The sequence below is a fragment of the Leuciscus leuciscus genome, assembly GCF_965113295.1.
Source record: "Leuciscus leuciscus genome assembly, chromosome: 2".
In the NCBI taxonomy this organism is placed as follows: domain Eukaryota; kingdom Metazoa; phylum Chordata; class Actinopteri; order Cypriniformes; family Leuciscidae; genus Leuciscus; species Leuciscus leuciscus.
The window spans coordinates 20,357,857-20,379,824 of record NC_138726.1 but is presented as its reverse complement, the minus strand read 5'-3'; the positions used below and the strand labels follow the sequence as shown (position 1 = coordinate 20,379,824).

At 37.4% G+C, this 21,968-nt stretch overlaps 2 protein-coding genes across 3 annotated transcripts in view; one reads left to right on the top strand and one right to left on the bottom strand.

Moving 5' to 3' along the window:
- Positions 1-1,230: 1,230 nt before the first annotated feature.
- Positions 1,231-21,968, bottom strand: part of trmt44 (tRNA methyltransferase 44 homolog) — a 188,757-nt gene continuing 168,019 nt past the window's right edge. The window contains exons 10-11 of one of the 2 annotated variants that reach the window (XM_082152032.1): positions 5,320-5,436; positions 1,231-1,697 (exon numbers count right to left, since the gene is read on the bottom strand). In XM_082152032.1, coding sequence (XP_082008158.1) covers positions 1,471-1,697; positions 5,320-5,436 — 344 coding nt within the window. In that variant the 3' untranslated portion in view covers positions 1,231-1,470. The remainder of the gene's footprint in view (positions 1,698-5,319; positions 5,437-21,968) is intronic. The other variant, XM_082152033.1, reaches the window with a different exon arrangement.
- LOC309486094 (uncharacterized protein) lies at positions 16,300-20,516 on the top strand. Its single transcript, XM_082153211.1, has 5 exons — positions 16,300-17,351; positions 17,674-17,772; positions 17,977-18,114; positions 18,858-18,995; positions 19,219-20,516. Exons 1-5 carry the CDS (start codon positions 17,317-17,319, stop codon positions 19,346-19,348), a joined length of 540 nt encoding a protein of 179 aa, XP_082009337.1. The 5' UTR covers positions 16,300-17,316; the 3' UTR covers positions 19,349-20,516.

Genomic DNA, 21,968 nt, shown 5'->3' with positions numbered 1-21,968 from the left:
CATAACTATTTGGCTTTTACAAGAATATTTTTGGTCTTTCTCCTTTTTTTCTTTCTTTTTTTTAAATGATGGGTGGTAGGGCTAATGAAGATGGTTTGGTGAGATGGCTTAGCTGGAACTGTAAAGGTTTGAATAATCCAGTCAAACGCAATATGGTTCTGATTCATCTTAGGAAACTGAAAGTCAGTTTTGTGTTTCTTTAAGAAACTCACCTCTGTTCTTCTGACCATTTTAGATTGAAAAAAGACTGGGTAGGTCAAGTCTATCATTCACAAGTCCAGGGGCTGTGGCATTCTGGTACATAAATCCACTCCGTTTGCAGTAGTGCACTAGTAATTGCAGATCATAAGGGCAGATATGTCATTGTAACAGGAACTTTGTTTTCAACCTCCCTAATTCTTGCTAATGTATATGCCCCTAATTATGATGATGTTTCCTTTATCACCTCTTTTTATCATGTATACCTGACCTTCACTCTCATTCATTAATCCTGGGCGGAGATTTTAACTGTGTGATGTGTCCACGACTTGATAGGTCCTCAAAAAAAGTTATATCTTTTTCAAAATATTAAACTGTTTTAGTCAAGATACCTTTCAAAGGAGTGAGCAAAGATGACCATAACCAATGTCCATCGCATATGTAGATCGATATCTAAAAGTTTTTTTTATTTTATTTTTTATTTTTATATTTAATTTGAATAAAATACCATCAATAAAAATAACTATAGATTAACTGATTACCTTAAAGGGTTAGTTCACCCAAAACTGAAAATTCCGTCATCATTTATACAAAATATTATAAAAAAATAATTATATATATATATATATATATATATATATATATAGATACCGGCAGTTTGTACTGTACTGTACATTGGATACAATGAGACCATTTTCCTGTTTGTAAATGTAAAGTTCAAAATAAAGCCTTTTGAGTTCAGAAAATAGATGTGTGATTAATCTAATGTTTGTTCTGTTTGAATCAAACATATTAATCTGCATCTATGATGTACACCTAGAGACCCTGACCTCGATTTACCCCCACAGGTCTGAGAGGAACATCCTGTCCACTGACATTTGAGCAGAGGGGCAGTGACCCACAGAGGTTCCAACCCCCCACATGGCCCTCCAAATTATTTATGCTCCTAACATTTACACAGCACATTGCCTCTCTCAACACAAGCCTTTTTATGCTCCAGTGGGGGGATTTCATGCAATGAAAATAGATGAATCTCATTACACAGGTTTGGATTTATTAGACAAAGTCTGTACAGTATTGGCAATGTTCATTTGACATGTTTTTTATACAACAGAAATAAATTCTTACTTTAAAAAAAAAATCAAAGAAAAAGGGTGCCACTAGGATAGGTATTTTAGGAGTATTTTAGGAGGTATAAGATAGGAGTTTTTTCTTTTTCCAAATGTCAGGTCAAATGCTATTAATAAAGCCAAAACAAGCTTCCATTCAGGTTCAAATTATCTTGGTAGGTTTTGTGGAGGGTCTCAAGTCAGTCGCTCCATGAGCAAAAGCACAGTCCTCACTGGGCAGAGGGCATCCGTGGGGATGGCGGGTGTAGAACCAGCAGAGTCGGGTCTTCAAGGCACCTGAGGGAGGGGGTTTGTGCTTGGAGGTTACTCTAGGGCTTTGACCTGATGTACGTGTCCTCCAGTCCCGAATAAAGACTCTTCCACCCTGCACTATGGAAAAAAGAGACAAACGCAGAGAGAAATGTCGGATATTATTGTCCTTACAATTTACCTGTAAGACTTGAAATGAGAATCATATCAGATTGGCAAACCAAGGGCATCCTTTTGAAGGGGTAATATTTTGTGGGGTATTAGTTGGTCGATAATGTTAACTAGAATGGCATTTTCTTTGAAGCTGAGGAGGTCTAATTCTCTTTTATCCTCTTCAAGACACATTCACACTTCAATATGGATTCCTGTTCATCTTTCCAAATATAATTTTTTTAAGCACTAGCACATTTACATTGTCAATGATGTATGTGTCAACAGCACTATAACAGCAGTTTATAGGAATCTGAATGAATGAGTGTAATTTGAATAAAGAGTTAAATAGAATAGTCAAATGTGTAGTTAAACTATTATACCAATGATCAATAGTCAATTAAAGTTGAAACCTAAATCAACCTAACCTAAAGTCAGATAAAAGTTTAATTGGAATAAAATTACTTTGCACACTGAAAAGACAGAACACGCAGGTTACCTTTACCTGCTCAATTGGAAACCGTCGTTGAGCCAATTGGGTGGGCCTTACAAAGTGAATCTAAGGGTGGAATGTAAGGATGGTTTCACTACAGTGGTTCAGGCTGCAGGATTGCTTAATGACTAAAGAAACGTTACCAGCAAGATGGTATAAGGGTGTAATGTACAGTTGTACATTTCTTGTCTATTACCACTCACTGCTACTTATACCAACGACGTAAATAAGCGCAGTTATAATAGCAATATAAATATAATATATTTTATAATAATATAATAATATAATTTGTTTAGGCGCTATACCAAAAATAGCCACCAGGTGACCAAATTCCACCCAAGTTCTCCTTTGACAAATAAATGTCACAATATCACTTCAATCACAAAACAGTTGCCAAATATGGAACCTTGAGTCTCAGATCTCTCCGACAATGTGTTTTGAAAAGATAAAAAAATAAAAAAAATAAAAGATAATAAAATAGTAGAGCTATCAGAATTGTTTTTTTGTTTTGTTTTTGTCAAATAGAGATCACGATTCTGAGCAGACAACTAAACATAATGGCCTGGTTTCACAAACAGGGCTTAGATAAATCCAGGATTAGGCCATTAAATTAGGTCGCTTTTATAAATGTGCCTTAGAAAAAAGAAACATTACTGGTGTGCATCTTGAGACAAAACAATGGCACTGACATTTTAAGATATGTTAAGATTGTGTTCAGTTAAAACAGCTCAAACATGCATTTTAGTCTGGGAATATATTTAAGCATTGTCTGTAAAACCGGGGGAATAACATGTAATTTACTAGAGGTTCTGACAAAATGTTAATGTCTGCTATCTATTGTGGACGAAATTTTTATTTTAACTTAATTTTTTTACATTAATTACACATGTATTAATTTAATAAAAAATGTTTATCGGTTTGAATAAATTATTCAGTGGCTCGCTCATAAATACTTGTTTCATTAACGGATGAATCAGCGTTTTTGAACGAATTTCTTAAATGAATGATTCAATGAGAAATTCATTTTTTAACGGACACTTGTCGCCATCCAGCGGCGTAACAGTGTAATCGATACAATCGTTATTTGAAGCGCCAAGTTACTTTTTTTAAAGGTGATTTGCTCTATTTTTAATCGCAACAGTAGACTGTTTAAATGCAAACTATAAACTTTTATCCCAGTACTTCAGTGATAATTTGAATATTTGTAAGACAGAAAAAAATATGCTGAGTGGTTGAAAATACTTTTTTTTTTAAAGCTGTTTCAGACAACTGCTCTCTCTGGGTCAGCGGCAGCACAAACACAGAGTTGAATATTTTGGAAAGAGTTTGTCAATGGTTTAATAGACACCGGCGAATTGATGTCATTTAGGAATGAGATCGTGTGGGTGTTTGAATCGAGATCGTGATCTTTTAATGATTAATTGTGCAGTTCTATAAAATAGTTAAAATACATTTTGTAATATGAAACATGACACCGCCCACTAGGGGGAGGAGTCTGCTAGAAAGCTTTTAAAGTACTGTTTCCATGGTAATGCAATGTCCGATTTCAAAACGGTTTTCACAGGAGGAATTTTGAGGTTTTTAAGCTTTCGAATGATAGATAATTTATGATGATTTCTAAAAAATGTGATAGAAAAAAAGGCAATACAAAAAAAGAGTGCCAAGCATCCCGCTAGCGGGACGGTGACAGTTCTTCTTCTTAGGGCTGGGCGATAAAACGATAATAATCACGATATAAATTTCCCCGATAAAACGATAACAAGAGTTCGATAGATGTTCAATATAATGTTTATGTGCCAAAAACCCAAACAGCGTGACTCATCTGAACAGCGCCACACGGACCATTTATCCGCAAGTCTCAACGACCCTAGCTAGCCTCCATTAATTTTTGGTAATATTGTCCTCCTTGACAATTATTACATCCCCAACTTGAAAATGTATTTTAGGCATATGCCAATGTTGTCTGAGGATTACGTTGGCCAGGTATTCTTTATGCCATCTGCTCCAAAATGGTTGACACATACTGCACTCTCCACCACCTTTTCCTGGCCTACAAATCTTGACAGACAAATTTACCAAGAGGAGGAAGAGGCACTAATGTCTTCATTGTGAGTAAATGACCTTGGGCCCTATTTTAACGACCTGAAATTATTTTTCTAAATTACGACATATACAAAAATGCAATGACAAATGCAGAAAAGTTAGTTCATGCGTTCATGACCTCAAGGCTAGATTATTGTAATGCTCTACTGGGTGGTTGCCCAGCACGCTTAAACTCCAACTGGTTCAAAAAGCAGCAGGCTAGAGTTCTAACTAGAACCAGGAAGTATGACCATATTAGCCAGGTTCTGTCAACATTGCATATATTTTAAAATCTTGCTATTTACTTACAAAGCACTAAATGGTATTGCTCCTCAGTACTTATAGTTACAACGCATTCTAGTCTGTCTCATCTATTACAAAATTCTATCTCAAAATTCTGGCCAGTTGATATTTAGCTATTTAGCACCCAAACTCTGGAACAATCTTCCTAGCCTTGCTTGGAAAGCAGACACAATCTGTCAGTTTAAATCTAGACTAAAAACACATCTCTTTAACCTGGCATACACATAACCTTATCACATTTCCATTATTCACATCCGTTAAAGGATTGTTAGGCTGCATAAATTAGGTCAACCGGAACCAGGAACATTTCCCATAACACCCAATATACTTGTTACTAGGGTTGGATATCGTTTTAATTTTAACGATTCCGATTTTGATTATGCTTATCGATTCCGATTCTTATCGATTCCTAATTTTGATTCCATTAAGGTAAAAAAACAACAAAAAAACAACCTTAGATATCATTCACATTTAGTCAAAACATTTAATTGTAGCTGAATATCTTGAACAAAAATCAACAGGCTAAATAACACTTACGTTTGAATGTTTGCCTGTGGTAAAAATACCATAAAAAAAACAACTAGCCTAACTAATATAAATTTCAAGCATTATTAAAGACAAGTAAACACTCAGTAATTAAAAAAGAACAAATAAAAATGAGCAAATGCTATATAAATAAAAGTGGCTTGACTTGAATGGAACAGGGCTAAATACCTCTGAACACCTGGTGACTATTTTTCAGTAGAGTCTGGAGACCACCACATTCTTTCTTTAGTGCTTGGAGAGTAGACCGGTCCAGGAGGTTGACTACTTCACTAATCAACAAACTTCCTGAGAAAAAAAAAGCAAAGAGATGGGATGAGGGGGATTACAAAAGAGGCTAAAGAAGAAGAAAAGGTGGAATAAGAAGAACAACAACAGCAACAAGGAAGGAGGAAGAATGATGATATATACAGAAATAGCATACCAATCATAGATACCAATTTTGCCAGTCGGCCAAACTTCCTGTCCTCCATTTTTATTTTCTTTAACCTACTTTTTTAAACTCCTAGGTAGTTGCTCCGATTTTTTTAACGAAAATTGAATCAGATCATCCTCGGACCATGCCGATGTAACGGGTCAAATATGTGCTTCCACTTGCTACATTTATTTTCATGTATGGCCCCTTTAATTGGACTCTCCGCCCAGATCTGGTAGTATGATGAACTGGTTCCGGTAGGGTAATTTAGATTCGCACTAGCCGAGAGAGTGAATGGCTGCGGTGAGTGAGTGCTCCATGAGTAATATATGTTGTAGTTATTGTATAACCATTTTATGGGTTAATACTGAGTTATACCTGTGTTTAGAAGTATGTTATATGATTTGGGTTTGTGCCACTGTTATATGTATTGTAATATCAAGTTTAATGTTCACCTCCATTATAGAATATGCACGACGGTGATTCCTGAATCTGATCACCGCTGTTATATGTTATCAACAGGTACAGACCATGTGTTTCAAATTTGTTGATTTATAATTGTTTATTATGTAGTTTATGTAAACGAGAGTTAATTTAGATTCGCGCCAGCCGAGAGAGCACAACGCAGAGACAACACTGTTACACCAACAAGAAAACATGGAATTCAAGTTGATTCGTCAAACCGTTCTCAATTAACACATTAACCCTCTGAGGTCGGCAAACGCGCCCCCGCGTTTTGCTGGATTTTCTTCACATTGTAGCACAATAAACTTAAATTACTCCGTCATTTATGGTCATACAAAAAAAAGTAATATAAAAAAAGAATCTGTGATATTTCTACTTTTGTATGTGTCCACTTACAATCAAATCAAAACATTGTACTTTTGTAAAATAAAGAAAAAAAACAGGGTGTGCGTTCTGCCTCTCCATCGCGGTAAACTTTTTTTTCTTGAGCATGTCTATAAACTGAAACAAAACTCAGCGAATACTTGTCACACATTTATGAGCCATATACCTTTATACACATTTAAGTGTGTACTTTTAAATGATCGGATTCAAACTGAAAACAAATATTCTCTGTTTAAGTAATTTGTATAAAACCAACAGGATGTCCAGTATCTCAAACGCTGGCTAATTACTTTTAATTCGACCACGCCCACTCGCTCAAAAGTGATTCACATGCAAATCGTCCACATGGAACGCGAACGCCCTCGTTACCTCAAACACAAAACACCAAAAAACTTCACAAGTCTCTGCTTTTCGTCGAGTTTGGAAGACACGTCTGAGCTTACATTGGATTTACCTCAGAAGAAGAAGAACGCGATTTGAAGACAAGAAAGATGTAAGGGACTGTTCGTTTTTTATTTAAGGGGCCACCGGAGGAGTTTTGAGATCTGTTGTCAAAAAAGACATGACCCTCCCTTCGCCAGCAATACATTTTTCTATGACCCTCCAAAATGATTGTGAAAAAAGGCATGACCCTCCCCGATAATTTATTGATTAGCCTACTTCTGTACTGGTTTGCGCTTGGCAAAGATGTTCAGATAGCCATTGTTTTTTTTTAAACCATAAACTCTTGCTTTCTCATCTTACTAGGGCTGTAACGATAGACCAAACCTGATTCGGTTCGTATCACGATTTTTTGATTTTAGATTTGAAAAAAAATGTTTTCGGTGCTGATGCGGTGTGACTCGTTCAACATGTGGGTGGCGCTGCCAACAAAGCATATAAAACCTGTCACAAAAAACCGGCAAAAGTAATGATTATTAATATGTCAAATATAGCAAGGAGACATTTTAATTGTTTATTAATAAACAAGTGTTTTCTGTGTCGACTGCAAAGATGAAGTTGACGATGCGTTGCGATCTTCTCAGAACGAGAGAAATGCACATTTCATAAGCAGAAAGCAGTCTGTTTTCCTTCGTTTTGAATTGTTCTGTTTAAAAGTAGACATTTCAAGCTTTCTATATAGTTCTCAGGTCTGTGAGGCAAGTAGCATAGGCTACCCTACGCTGAGTTTCGGTTCATTTATGAGACAAGAGTCCAGTTCACTCGCCCGCGCCTCCGTGTCATGATTAGGCTATTTTCTACTATATTTACTTCTTATTTATTAAATCCAGATGAAACATTGATTAAAATTAAGATACAATTAATATAAAAACGAAATTCAGTTTAAAGAAAGGCTTTGTGCTTTCTGTTTGAGGTCTCTGTGAAATTTTTAAAGTCGCTTTCAGAGCAGTCATGTCCGTAATGGAGAACTGTCACGCCCGTAACATTGTTTTTTTGTGTGTTTTTTTTTTCACATAAATGCGAACACGAAAAATAAAATAAAAATAATATTTTATGTTCTGTGGAGGCCGATCTTTATTCATCTGGTGGGTATATATCTTTTGGTTTGCACAGTGTAATTTATAGAATTACTAAAAAATATTTTGCCACCTAAAAGTTAAAGATTTTTTGTGTCACGTCACATGTGTATTTCCCTCATATTAAATATAAAACGCAAGTGTAGACTGATATTTTTCTGATGTCTTGACTCCTTTCAGACGTTTCAAATAATTGGTATTAAATGCATTTTCTGAGAATTTATATTTCAAGTTTTGACTGCAAATGTCACGTCCATAACACTGGAATTTTAACGAATTTATCCTCAACTAGTTTTTGTGGTGTAGGTCTACGTATTTTATTATGTTAAATTAAATAATACTAATAGTAATTTAAAGATGTGGTAGCCCTACATCTTACACATCGTGGAAACAAAATAAATGGAAACTAAAATATGGTAGTATCGCGCTATCAGCGCACATTCTATCAGCAGCAGTTCTGGCGCCTCAGTCCCAATACTGTAAAACTCGACGTACGTTCACATCACATGTTAATGCAGCGGTAGAGTTACACTCACAGGACACTGTGCACTTATTCGCAATCACAAAAGTTCATTATTTGCTCGTGCTTTAAAGCTTTGCCGGGTAAACATTTCTTTGGCATTTTGTTCTGACATGATGCACTTTTTCTAAGCGGGAACTGAAGTGCGCCGCACACGCACAGTCAAACAGCTCCAAACTGGATTTTTGTTGGGTCAGACCCATCTGATATCGAAGGGGGACTGATAACGCGAGATCAACATGGAGCTAAATGGGGAAAAAAAACCACCAAATAAGCCACTTTGAAATGTTGCTGTTTTCATGAATATAAAAGTTGGGTGACCCTCCCCTAGACTAAAAAAAGTTGGATGACCCTCCCCTCAACAAAGAATAAAAAGACATGACCCTCCCCTATTTTCCTCCGGTGGCCCCTTCCATAAATACCGAACGGTCCCTAAGGTAAGAAATTCTTACTTATTAGTTTATGGTATTGTTGCATAAACTTCACATTGCAGTTGAACTGTTGCTAGATATATGGTGAATATTATACTATGGGTATTATACTATGGCGCTGTGGATTTGAATGTATCATATTTTGGAGCGCGATCGTGTTTGAATGTATCATATTGTAGCGACAATGACATCCGGCCAGCTGCTTTTCAAATTAAGTGAATCATGAGGGTGTCGAACACATCTTCTTTGTCCTTAGGAAGACGAGCTCTGGTTAATATTACTCCCTAAGGGGTAATTCACCAGCGCCGGGGTGTCTGGAGCCCCCCCAGTTCAGCGTGAACTCCCCGTGACTTTTATAGACTCGTGACATTCCAACGCACACACACAAACACACTCTGGACTTTGAAACAGAAACCCCCTTACAGAAAAGGACTTTTACCCATAAAGTCACTCTTAAATGTACTAAATATATCCCTTTTTGTGTTAAGAGGTGTGTGTAAACCATAGGAAAGCATATATGTCCTATTGTAACATTAATAGAACTGCAAATGCCTATACTAATGCATAATAATGTATCTTTGCATTGCTACAACGTCTATATTCTATTTTTGATATCTCTGTAATCCTCTCCAGCTAACGCAGTTGAATTTCGATAACCAATTGCAGTAATTTGTATCGTTTGACACCTTTCATATGCCTGGAGCAAATCTTCTCAAATTCGATCTCAATCATGACTCATTCGAGTGGGCGTGTCTAACCGGACAAAGGAAAACCTTCCGCTCGAAATGCGCTAAGATGATTCGTCCTCCACGCAAAAGGAGGCGTACACGGGACACTGTTAAAGGTCCGAACCTTCAGTTTACAAACTCTCTCAACTCTCATCCTCTCTTCTGACCTTCTCCTCCACGCGCAGCGCTTCTCCTCCCAACGGAACCAGCTGGACCAGGCCTTGCCTTGGCTTCTCCTCTGGGACGCATACCCTCGCGTCATGTAGAAGCTGCCGTTCTTTTGCAACTAAGTTCCTACTCGCCTTTCCCCTCCACAAGGGAAATGATCTGAACTTTCTCGGTAACGTTAAATTCAAGTGAGCCTTTACATCGTCTTGCGAAACGACCCAGAAGACGAAGCTAGACGCAAACCAGCCGGACACGCGCACACGCGCGCCCCCTTTTCAGCACCACACTGAAAGAGCACAGAATCTTGCAAGTATCTCGCTCTAAAAGCTGATTTCAGGTGTCGAGCTCTTAGGTCTGTGAATTAAGTTACCCTCTATCTCTTCTCTCTGTTTCTTTCTTTCTTTCATTTCATTCTGACCACGTGATGTTTTATGTTTTTGTTTGGTTAAATGTTTGTTTGTTTTATTGTTTGCATTTTTACGTACGTTTATATTTGTAGCTCATATAATCTCTTTAAAAATTATATTTTAAAAATCCATTTATACTTTTAACTGTCTCTGTGTTTGAAAACCCACCTTGTAAGTCAATGAAATCAAAGATCTAAGCTACAAGCTCGATATTATAGACTAGCCTACCTTGAGTAGTTTTAATTCATAAACTCAGAAAGTTTGATGTTCGTGGCCAGAAGATGAAACTTTCTTGGAGTTTGTAAACAGGGATACTCCTTCTTAACTGATAATCTTACATTTATTCGCTGGACAAATGACTGATGACGAGACCAGTTACAGAACGAGGTATTTCCGAAAATTGATAAAGTGATGTATATGCAATTTATGATTTATGACCATGAGTTATGATTAGTAATATTTCCCAAATTCCCTATATTCTTGAGCTAATTCGCATTGACCCAGAGTCATTTACGTTACAATATTTTGGAGCGCGATCGCGTTTGAATGTATCATATTTTGGAGCGCGATCGCGTTTGAAAGGAAAAATGCACCAAACATTAGGCTTTATGTTTTTACTATTATCTCATTTCATATCATCATAACGAATGGAAACATTTGAAGTAACATAAGATAATCAATATATTTTTCTCTAGCATTGTTACTGAAATCTTTTGGAAGATTTATAGGCTGCTATAGGTTATTGTTATTATTATTTTATGCAGTACTGCACATAGCTTGTGCCTACAAGGCACAACAAAAATGGTGTTCATTATATTATATATTGTTGGAAACATTTGTGTGTGTGTGTATTCTGTGAATTTTAAAAAGCTATTTTAACCAGAAAAATCTAAAATGTATTCCCAAAATCGTGCAGGCCTAGTTTCTCTTGATACCAGTGTGTTCACTTTTTTTCTTTTCTTTCAGGGACAAGATGCAACTGAGTCCTGCTGACTTCAACATTCACATGAGTCTCTGTACATGAACATGGTAAAGTGAAAATCAAACACCTTGGAAATGAAAGGTATGTACAATGTTTTTAGGAATGGCACAAAGGTCTCTGTCTTTGGATCATTGTTTTCAATGTGCTCTTTTGTCATTTGTTGTGTATCTTTGGATTATGTTGTGTTGTAAATAAATCCAAACAATCTAAAAGCCATTCTTTTTTAAATCTCCTCATTCTTTGTGCAAGGTTGCTCTGAATGACAGGGCCTGATCGCTCCTAATAGGGCCGTTAGGGGAGTGTCTTTGTCTTTCTCAGGTGTTAAAGCCTTACATATTAATGAGATGATCACACCTCTTCGCATAAGGCTTTTTTACACAAAACACGTCTTAGAAATTTTAAATCAATATATTGTCTTATCTGAATGAGCGGTCAGGTTGATTTTCACATAGTTTTGGAGCAAATATTCTAGGCTACGTGACACAATTTTCAAAAGTCTTGTGAAGAAATAATCAGTATGGGTTTCATGGCCTTATTTCAGTGACAATTTTTTTTTGTATTTTCACAAACCACGCATAAATGTCATTATCTCAAAACTACAAACTTTTACACACATGCTGCTGATATATTATTGTAGCAGAGTTTGTGCTAAATACAGTGTAATAAGACTTTAGCCATGACAATGTCACAAGTAACAGAAATAAGCACAAATGTCAGAGCATGTCAGAACACCTCCAGGGCCAAAAAACAGCTCAGACCCCAGAGGGTTAAATTAATTCAACGAAGAGAACGCAAAAATGGACGAGAGGATATATCTCCACAACGCTTTAGCGTATTCTGACCAAACTTGGTGTGTATTATGACAACTAGGAGTGCGCGATAAATATCATCTGTGATATCATAATTGTTGTTTTAACACTGTGTGATCTGACATTAGAGTATATCCCTCACACACACACAGAGCGAGTGCATGCACACACTACATCAGTGGTTCTGAAACTGGGGTATGCTTACCCCTGGGGGTTACCTGAGGTGACAGAGGGGGTACGAGAACAAAATGATGAGTTTTGGCCTTCATTTAATTCAAACCCACCTTAAAATAACATTAAAACGGAGCATGTTTTTTTCCAATCAAATGACCTCATCTTTTGCTGTCAAAACTGACTCCATTCACACAAGCAGTGTGCTTATGACAGATTGGGTGCAGAGTATCTGCCTCAGCAAATCGCGCTACATTACTGCCGTTCTCAACAATGTACCTTTGTAAAAGTGGGGATTTAGCACTTACTAGCTTGAAGATCAAAAATAGACACAGACTGTGCAGAGATCGATTTAAGATTCAAACTCTCTTCGATACAAAAACATACCCTGTGTGAATTCTTGTTTTTAATATTGATCATATATTATACGAGCAAGAAGGCAACGTTTCCGAGTATCCACACGATTGCAAATGTAACATTGATTTTCAACAAACTAAAAGGTAATATTAAGTGATGTTCATTTTAAACACAGTACTGTCAGCATTTGTTGCTCTATTTTGGAAACACAATAATAGTTCCAACAAAAGCCACAGCAGAGCTGCAGCACACAGCGGTGTTTCGTGAACGAATCTGCAGCTTTGAACGAATCATGAGAGTCAATGATTCAATGACCCATTCATAAATAAAGCCACTTGCTTCGTTACTGAATGAATGAATGAATGAATGAATGAATCACTGATAAAGACAGTGACTTACTGCCACCTACTGGTGGTTTTAATTTTATATTTAAAAGTATCACTTCGTTTTTAACATCATTGCATATTTCTCTATAGAAATTTTTATTTTATTTTATTATTATTATTCCACTATCATCAATAACAGCCCCGGTAACTCCAAACAACTTTTTTCAACAATAAACCATCTTCTCAAACCCCCCTTATTGTCCCACTCTGAGACCACCGAGGAGAGGTGCAACATGCACATTACTTTTTGCAAACAAAAAGTTATTAACATCCGCTCTCACCTCTCCACCACCGCTGTCCTTACCCTCCCAACGGTCGACCCACCGCTTGAGATTGTTCAGCCCCTCTGCTCTTTCTCTGATGCCACACAGGAAGTAGTGGAGGACGTCATAAAAAAAAATTAAGTCGTCCACCTGTGCCTTGGACCCTTTCCCTTCAGCACTGCTGAAGGCAAACATTTCTGCTATCTCTCCATTCATCACTAAGATCATAAACCACTCCCTCATGGTTGGCCATATCCCATCAACGTTAAAAACTGCTGTCATCAGACCTCTACTGAAAAAACCCACTCTGGATCCAGAAGTTCTCTCTAACTACAGGCCCATTTCCAATCTTCCATTCCTATCAAAGGTTCTGGAAAAAATTGTAGCAGCACAACTTCATGTTCACCTCAAACACAATAACTTGTTTGAAAAATTTCAGTCTGGTTTCCGCCCTGGCCATAGCACAGAAACAGCCTTGGTCAGGATCACCAACGACCTCTTGATGGCGGCAGATACTGTTTCCCCATCTCTGCTCATCCTCCTGGACCTAACAGCTGCTTTTGATACAGTAGATCATAACATCCTCCTCCACCGGCTGCACTACACCACTGGACTCTCAGAAAAAGCTCTCAACTGGTTTATTTCATACTTGACTGGCAGAACGGAGCACGTCGCCCTGGGCAAAGCAAAATCACACACTCACAACGTCACCTGTGGTGTCCCTCAGGGCTCTGTGCTGGGCCCTACACTCTTCTCCATTTATATGCTCCCGCTTGGAAAAGTCATTAGCAGACATGGTATATCTTTCCATTGTTATGCTGATGACACACAGCTTTATCTCAGGACAACCCCCACTTCTTCTGCTCCCTTGCCAGCATCCACATTGACCACATGCCTGGAGGAGATAGAGGCGTGGATGAAGCTCAATTTCCTTCAACTAAACAGTTCCAAAACGGAAACGATCTTAATTGGCACACCACATCAACTCTGCTTGTCCACCATCAACAGTATTACTTTCTCTGGCCAAAACATCACCCTTTCTTCATCTGTCACCAATTTGGGTGTTAAAATGGACTCTCAACTCACTTTTGACACCCACATCAAATACCTCTGTAAGACATCATTCTACCACCTAAAGAACATAGCCAAGCTCCGTCCAATACTCAACCTGGCAGATGCAGAGAAGCTCGTCCACGCCTTTGTCTCCTCCAGGCTGGACTACTGTAATGCGCTCCTTATTGGGATCTCTAGTAAAAGCATTCAGCGACTCCAATATATTCAGAATAGCACTGCCAGGATCCTGATGAGGGTGCGCAAGCATGATCACATCACCCCCATCCTGAAATCTCTTCACTGGCTCCCTGTCCCATTCAGAATTGAATATAAGGTTTCCCTCCTCACCCATCAGTGCATTCACGGACATGCCCCCCTTTACCTACAGGAACTCCTCACTCACCAGACCTCTTCACGCACTCTCCGCTCTGCAAACACAAACACCCTCTATACCCCCAGAACCAAGCTCTGTAGCATGGGTGATAGGGCCTTCTCATCGGCTGCCCCGAGGTTGTGGAATGCCCTCCCTGATCAGCTGAGGGCTCCACAGACTACAGATGTTTTTAAACGAAACCTAAAAACACATCTTTTTAAAAAAGCTTTTCACTTGTAGGTACAATGAGAAGGAACCAACCACAAACTAATCTTCTTCCAGAATATTAATTCAAACTCTCTGTGAACAAAGAGGAAGATTTGGTCAGGACTTCGTATCCTCATCCATCTTGTCACGGGATCCAGGCGCCGACCGGTCTGGCTATTTAAAAGAGCCCCCAGCACTAACACATAACTGGTCAACGCTAGCTTTGTTGCCAAATTACTGATTGGTTAAGAGAAAGACAGAGACCAAGGTCTGACACAAGAGTCCTCACATTCCAGATTCAAATCTCACAAACCACAGCTATAAATCACCCAGGCTCCAGAGAGTCTGTAACCAAAGACTTTTATTGGTTAACTGAAGAACTGGTCAACTTCGATAGTGTGCAAGACGGATCGATACCAGCAGATGTTGTTTTCCCCCACAACATTCCTGACCCCTTTCTCCTTAAGACCTCTGAACAACAAACAGAGTTCTTTTCTCTCTAAACCAGAAAACTGAGATTCTTCCTACAGTATACATAAAACTCATTCAATAACAATTTTCAATGGACTTATGATCAGACATCACGCAATTACAGAATTCTATGTTGTTTTACGTGTGTTGTTTCACTTGTGTGTGTTTTAATATGCTTTGATCCCAGATAATTCATGTAATTGTTATAACTATTAGAGGTGTGAATGAAAGTGTGTACTGTTTCATATCAATGCTATCTTACGAACACAACTAGCAAGATGGCTGGAATTAAATCTGTGTAAAATGTTTCATATTCTGATAATTAGAAATCATGCCTAAACTGTTGCATCTGGTCTTCAATTAGAGATTCCCCAGGGAAGACATGATTTATGACTTTGCAAACAAAGAAGCAGTCAGGATATTTGTAGGAGTAACAAAACCTTTTTTGTTTTAAAAAACCCTTTAAAAAACCAGTGCAGAGCGTTGGGGGAGTGAGTTCGTTCAAAATGTTCTGATACAGAAGACCTCTCAACAAGTGCAGAACAAAGACGGAGACGGCAGACGATGGTTATAGTAACCATGTAACGTTAACAGACGAGCAGATCAACCCAAATTAAGATCAGATGGGTTAGATTCATTTCCAGTCATCTAGCTCCTTTCCGTATCTCATTTTCTTTCTTTCTTTTGTGTTATTCTTCTTTTCCAATTGAAAGTCTCAGTTTTAAGTTAAGTTTTGCTGCAAAGTTTCGGTCCACGATTCATGGCTGCAACGCACGCTTTCAACTTCAAAGACTTTTCAACCATCCGACATCAACGCCGCAGACCCAGGCACAAGGACACCAGCCAACAACGGACCGGGAAAACCCCTTTCACGCAACAAAAGGGAATCCCCAAAAGCAAAGACCAGCAAGTATACCTCCAGACTAAAAGCTGAACTGGTGTATTGATATACATTTAATAACCTGTCTAAGAAACGATAGAAGGGTTAAATTAATGATTGATGGTTCGTTCCAGGTCATGTCTTATAAGTGCATAAACTTGGGATTTCATCATCTCACTCTTAACCCCTTACCCGTCTGGGATCACTGGTGATCCCGGATTTCATATTGTTTACATTGATCGCGCGTTTACAGTATAATTTTGTGAAGTAATAAGGTTAACCAATACATTGTTTTAAAGATACAACACTGTATATTCGTCTCGTTATAAGCATTATACAATCAAGATAACTTTGCAACCGTTTTTTGTTATTCTGTATCAACATAAACAATGTGATACAACTATGAAGAGGAGGGGGGGTCCTTACCTTTTTTGTGTTGTGGAAATGTAATGCTTGGCAGAATAATGATGACATCGATCTTTTTACCATGGGAAGAGTCCAGTGTATGATGTCCATGGTAAAAATTTGTCCAAAAATATGCAAACTGTTAAAAATATCCATAGAACTTCTATTGTTTACATCCTGAAATTTGCTAATCACGAGGGCGTTGTCCTGTTTATTCGACGAATTCTCCACATCTAGCGCATTATTCAATGAAACATAACATATCAGAGTATTTAGTAGAGTGTCTGGAAATGAATGAGATCGGCCCAGAAGATGTCCGATGAAAACTGGCCATGTAATTTTAGAAAGGATTGAAGGATGACAGGCGCTTTTGGTGACGTGTGATCATGCATAATGCTAATATGTGTGGTAAAAAATAAACCAATAGCAATGGGAAACTTTTTTGTTGTCATCCAATGTGAAGCCTATGCCATAACGAATACGCCCATGTGCGGTTTTGCATAATCTCGCGTTTATAACAGTGTTCCTTTGTTTGCGCAACCATTTGCTTCCTGGAAATTTACGCACACGTGCTTCTCGTGACGCACAGAGGTTGTCCTGCCTCCTGTTACACCTGCTCTCTAGCGCTCGCTCCGTTTACATTCGCCTGCTGCAATGGGTTCACGTCGGGGACAGAAGTTATTTTCTCCTGCTGCTGCATTGGAAGCAGTGATGAAGAAAACGGGAAATATTCAGAAGAGAGTTTTGTATCCAGTGTCGACTCTGAAGAGGAGGATATGTTTTTAGAAGGTCTCGATCCAGTTTTAGATCGGTAAGTGTCTAAACATTTTAGTGAGTTTGTGTTACATTGCTTTTTAGTTTTGATTTTCTGCACTATTGCCGCTTATAAGTACGTTACATTGAAATGCAGTGAAATTCCATTGTTATTCAAGCGCTGAATTAGAAGAAACCCTGTACAACATTGAACATATTACTTTATGTAACGTTAGCTATATAGGCTATTGCTTTGTATGTAGAACGCAAGACGAAGTTCAAACAACTTTTCAGAGAAGAACATGTAATTATATGTGTGTAAGATAATCAGTTCTGTTAGGTGTAACGTTAGTTCTAATCCTTTTTGTGTAATTCAACAGTGATGAAACTTCAGATGATGAGAGGGTACCAGAGGCCTCTGGACAACATGCAAAGCGTCCATGTGTGGCTGCAACATCTTCAGCTGCCTCCACTTTGTGGTAAGCAAATAATGTTTAGTGAGATAAAAAAAACAAAAAATGCATTTTAGGGCATTATTATTGTCTGAGTGTGCATTATTTGCTGGTAGTGTAAATGTGCAATCAGGGCAGCAATAGAGTGGGTATGGAGCTACATTTCTGTATGTTGTATATTATCATTTGAATTTCATGTGTGTTTCTAATCCCTTTTGTGTAATTCAACAGTGATGAAACTTCAGATGATGAGAGGGTACCAGAGGCCTCTGGACAACATGCAAAGCGTCCATGTGTGGCTGCAACATCTTCAGCCTCCAGAAGTTCAAGAGGAAAGAGCGGAAGAAAGAGACAGCCCAGCACTTTGTGGTAAGTAAATAATGTGAAGCAAGTAAAGTAATGTTTAGTGAGAGAAAAAATTGCATTTTAGGGCATTATTATTGTCTGATTACAGTCTGCATTGTTAGCTGGTAGTGTAAATGTGCAATCAGGGAAGCAATAGAGTTGGTGTAGAGGTAGATTGCTGTATGTGAATGATCCTTTGAATATAAAATCTGTAAGCTGCTAGTGTAAATGTGCAATCAGGGAAGCAATAGAGTCGGTGTAGAGGTAGATTGCTGTATGTGAATGATCCTTTGAATATAAAATCTGTAAGCTGCTAGTGTAAATGTGCAATCAGGGAAGCAATAGAGTCGGTGTAGAGGTAGATTGCTGTATGTGAATGATCCTTTGAATATAAAATCTGTAAGCTGCTAGTGTAAATGTGCAATCAGGGAAGCAATAGAGTCGGTGTAGAGGTAGATTGCTGTATGTGAATGATCCTTTGAATATAAAATCTGTTAGCTGGTAGTGTAAATGTGCAATCAGGACAGCAATAGAGTTGGTGTAGAGGTAGATTGCTGTATGTGAATGATCCTTTGAATATAAAATCTGTAAGCTGCTAGTGTAAATGTGCAATCAGGACAGCAATAGAGTTGGTGTAGAGGTAGATTGCTGTATGTGAATGATTGTTTGAATTTCAGATTTGAAAAGGCAATAATATGTATGTATTTATGTGCAAGATAATCAGTTCTGTTAGGTGTGTTTCTAATCCGTTTTGTGTAATTCAACAGTGATGAAACTTCAGATGATGACTGGGAACCAGAGGCCTCTGGACAACATGCAAAGCGTCCATGTGTGGCTGCAACATCTTCAGCCTCCAGAAGTTCAAGAGGAAAGAGCGGAAGAAAGAGACAGCCCAGCACTTTGTGGTAAGCAAATAATGTGACGTGCATGACTCTTGAGAAAATAAAATATGTTAGGGCATCATTATTGTCTGATTGCAGTCTGCATTATTAGCTGGTGGTGTAAATGTTCAATAATGTTAGCAATATATTGGGTATGAAGGTAGATTCCTGTATGTGAATGGTCATTTGATTTTGAAAATAAAATGTGTATATATAAAAATGTATTTTCCTGTTTGTTATTCAATAGTGATGGCAATTCAGATGATTCACCCAGCACTTCAGGGACAGGATGGTGTAGTAACATGGACAGCACAGAACCTCCTGAAATCCTGAAATCATCTTTAGGCCTCTTCATGCTGTTGGAGCAAAGCTTCTAAAAACAGCTTCGTACAGTCCTCTGCAGCTGTACAGTCCTCTGCAGCTGTTCCAGCTGTTCTTTTCAAGTGCGTTGCTACAGACACTGATTGCTAAAACATTTTTTTTTTTACATTTTTTGAGATGTTTAGCACTGTGTTGATTGCTAATAACTAAGAAACTGTTGTTTGTAACTATATACAGATGTATAAATAAAAAAACGTTTTATTTGCTAAATAATGTGTCATTCTTAACCATTAAATGGATGGTAGTGAACAAAGACTTTCTTATATATACTTTTTATAAACAAGTTGCCAAGTGTCACTTTAGGGTACTTTTGGAGCCTTTTCCAAAAATGCACATAAATGTATTTTTATAAACATTTAGAATGTAAACAATACACCAGAGAAAGTATACAAGTTGTGCTTTGTCATAATGTAATAAGAAAATATATTGAAATGATCAAACAAACTTGTTATAGCTCATGGTAAAAGTTGGTTACCAAGTGTCCCTTTGGAGACTCCAAGTGGCCTTTTTGGGTAGGTGCCTAGACATGCGCTGAAATAAATGCTTGTAAAAAAATCATTTTTGCTTGTATGAACTTCAAATTTGAAACATACATTGTTAAGAACTATGGCTTTAGATTGCTTGTGTTTCCAGGCCTGTATATTTTTGCTTTAAGCTATTTTCTTTTTCATAAACATTTATTATTAAAAAAAAAAATATTGTCCATTGTTTTTGAGCTTATTTATCTCTAATAGTAATTGCTAGAGCAATTCTGAGTATTTCATAGTAAACTGTCAAGTGTCAGCTTTTAAATGATATCTTGGTTTTGTGTGTAGTCAGAAGGACTCATTAGCAACAACCATTTTATTATGGGTATGTCATTTTGCACTCGATTGCCAAAAATGGGGGCGACTGGTAAGGGGTTAACCTGTTAACTGTCACGGGCCCACCGGTGGGCCCAAATCCATTACATATTTAAAACAGTAATATCCTATACTAATCCTAAACTAATCTTGACAAACTATATATCATTTGAAAGCTTACAATCTCTAGTTTTCATATTTGGTGACTGATTTTCAAAATAAATTACAGAGGAGCCGTAATTTATCAATTTGCAACAAGAATATTTTCATATTCCTAAGGCGTGTTCAGACCTTTATTTTGAAATAGCAATAAACATTTTTATGTGTTTATATTACCCATATTACTTCTGATTAGAATGTCTACTTCATAAATTGTGTGAAAATTGTGGAAATATATGGTTCAGATCACTCAAAACACATATGGAAATGGAGGCGCCCTTATATGGGCAGTAATGGAGTCTGGCTGTCACCTAGTGAAAAAGTTTGGTACTGCGCCCAAACAAAATCTCACTGAAAGCTCATTTTTTGAGATATCAACCTACATTTTGAAACACAACTTGTTCAGATTTTTTACTTTGATTTTTTTGCAGTTTTAGAGTCACCCAGGTTTTAAAAATATATATTTTATATAAAATATGAATAATATTTTTTTTTACATCGTACATTTCCATAAACTCAAACTTCTATAACTTTTTTCCTGTTTCACTTTCTTAATTTATTTCACTTCTACAAAAATCTGCCAAATGTCTTCTTTAAAACAAGACCAATTGTATGTCTATACTCCAAAGCATTCTTTAATTACAACCATTTAAGTTCGAAATGTGCATTTTCTTGTCTACTCAAAAAAAGGGGGGTGACAGTTAACAGGTTAAATGATGAGTCAACTGTATTAATTCATTACACTTGTCTTAAGTCAACAGTAGGGGTCAATATGGGATAAATTGGCATTTTTGCTCTTAAATAATTGAATGTAGGGTGCGGCGTATTCCTATTTTGCCCAAAGCGATGGATTGTCTTCCCCGGGCCCTGATTGTAGTAGTTATAAACAAATGCAAAGAAAAGAACAATTTTGTTTTTATATGATACTCAGTGTGCTTTTACTCCCATTTTTAAGCTGTTTTTTTTTTTTTTTTCAGAAGGATGAGTGTCTCCACTAAATGCTGCAGGGATAGTTTGTAGCGTGTGTTTCTCCTTGTTTTCGCCTAGTTCCAGTTATTGACACATTGGGGTGATGTCGACGTAAATTTGTTGACATGTTTGAAGTATCAACACTGGTGTAGCCTATTGTAATGTACAGGGCTCCAGACTTTTGAACATTTTAGGCGAATAAACAGAAAATTTAGGAGCACACCTTAAATCAACCTGCAGCATAGTTATTCACATTTTCCCTCGTTTTTACTTTATTACTGAAAAATTCCTTGGTAATAATAAGACAGAAATTTCAATGTGCAGTTTTATTTTAAGTTTGCAAGGCTCCTTTCAGAATAGACTATTTTCTTATTTCAAAGGACTTGAGTGATTGTATATCTAACTGTAAACTTAGTAGTATTGTCTTATCTGATCATGCAGCATTATGACTGAAATATACTTTCAGAACCATAATTAAAAGCCTGGCTAGATGGCGTTTAAATACAAAGTGGCCACATAACCCTGAGTTTCTTGATTTTGTAGGAAGTTGCATTGATATATTTTTTGAGTGACATACAAACCAGACGTCTGCCTCAATAAGATGGGAGGCATTTAAGGCCTATATTAGGGGGCAGATAATCCGCTT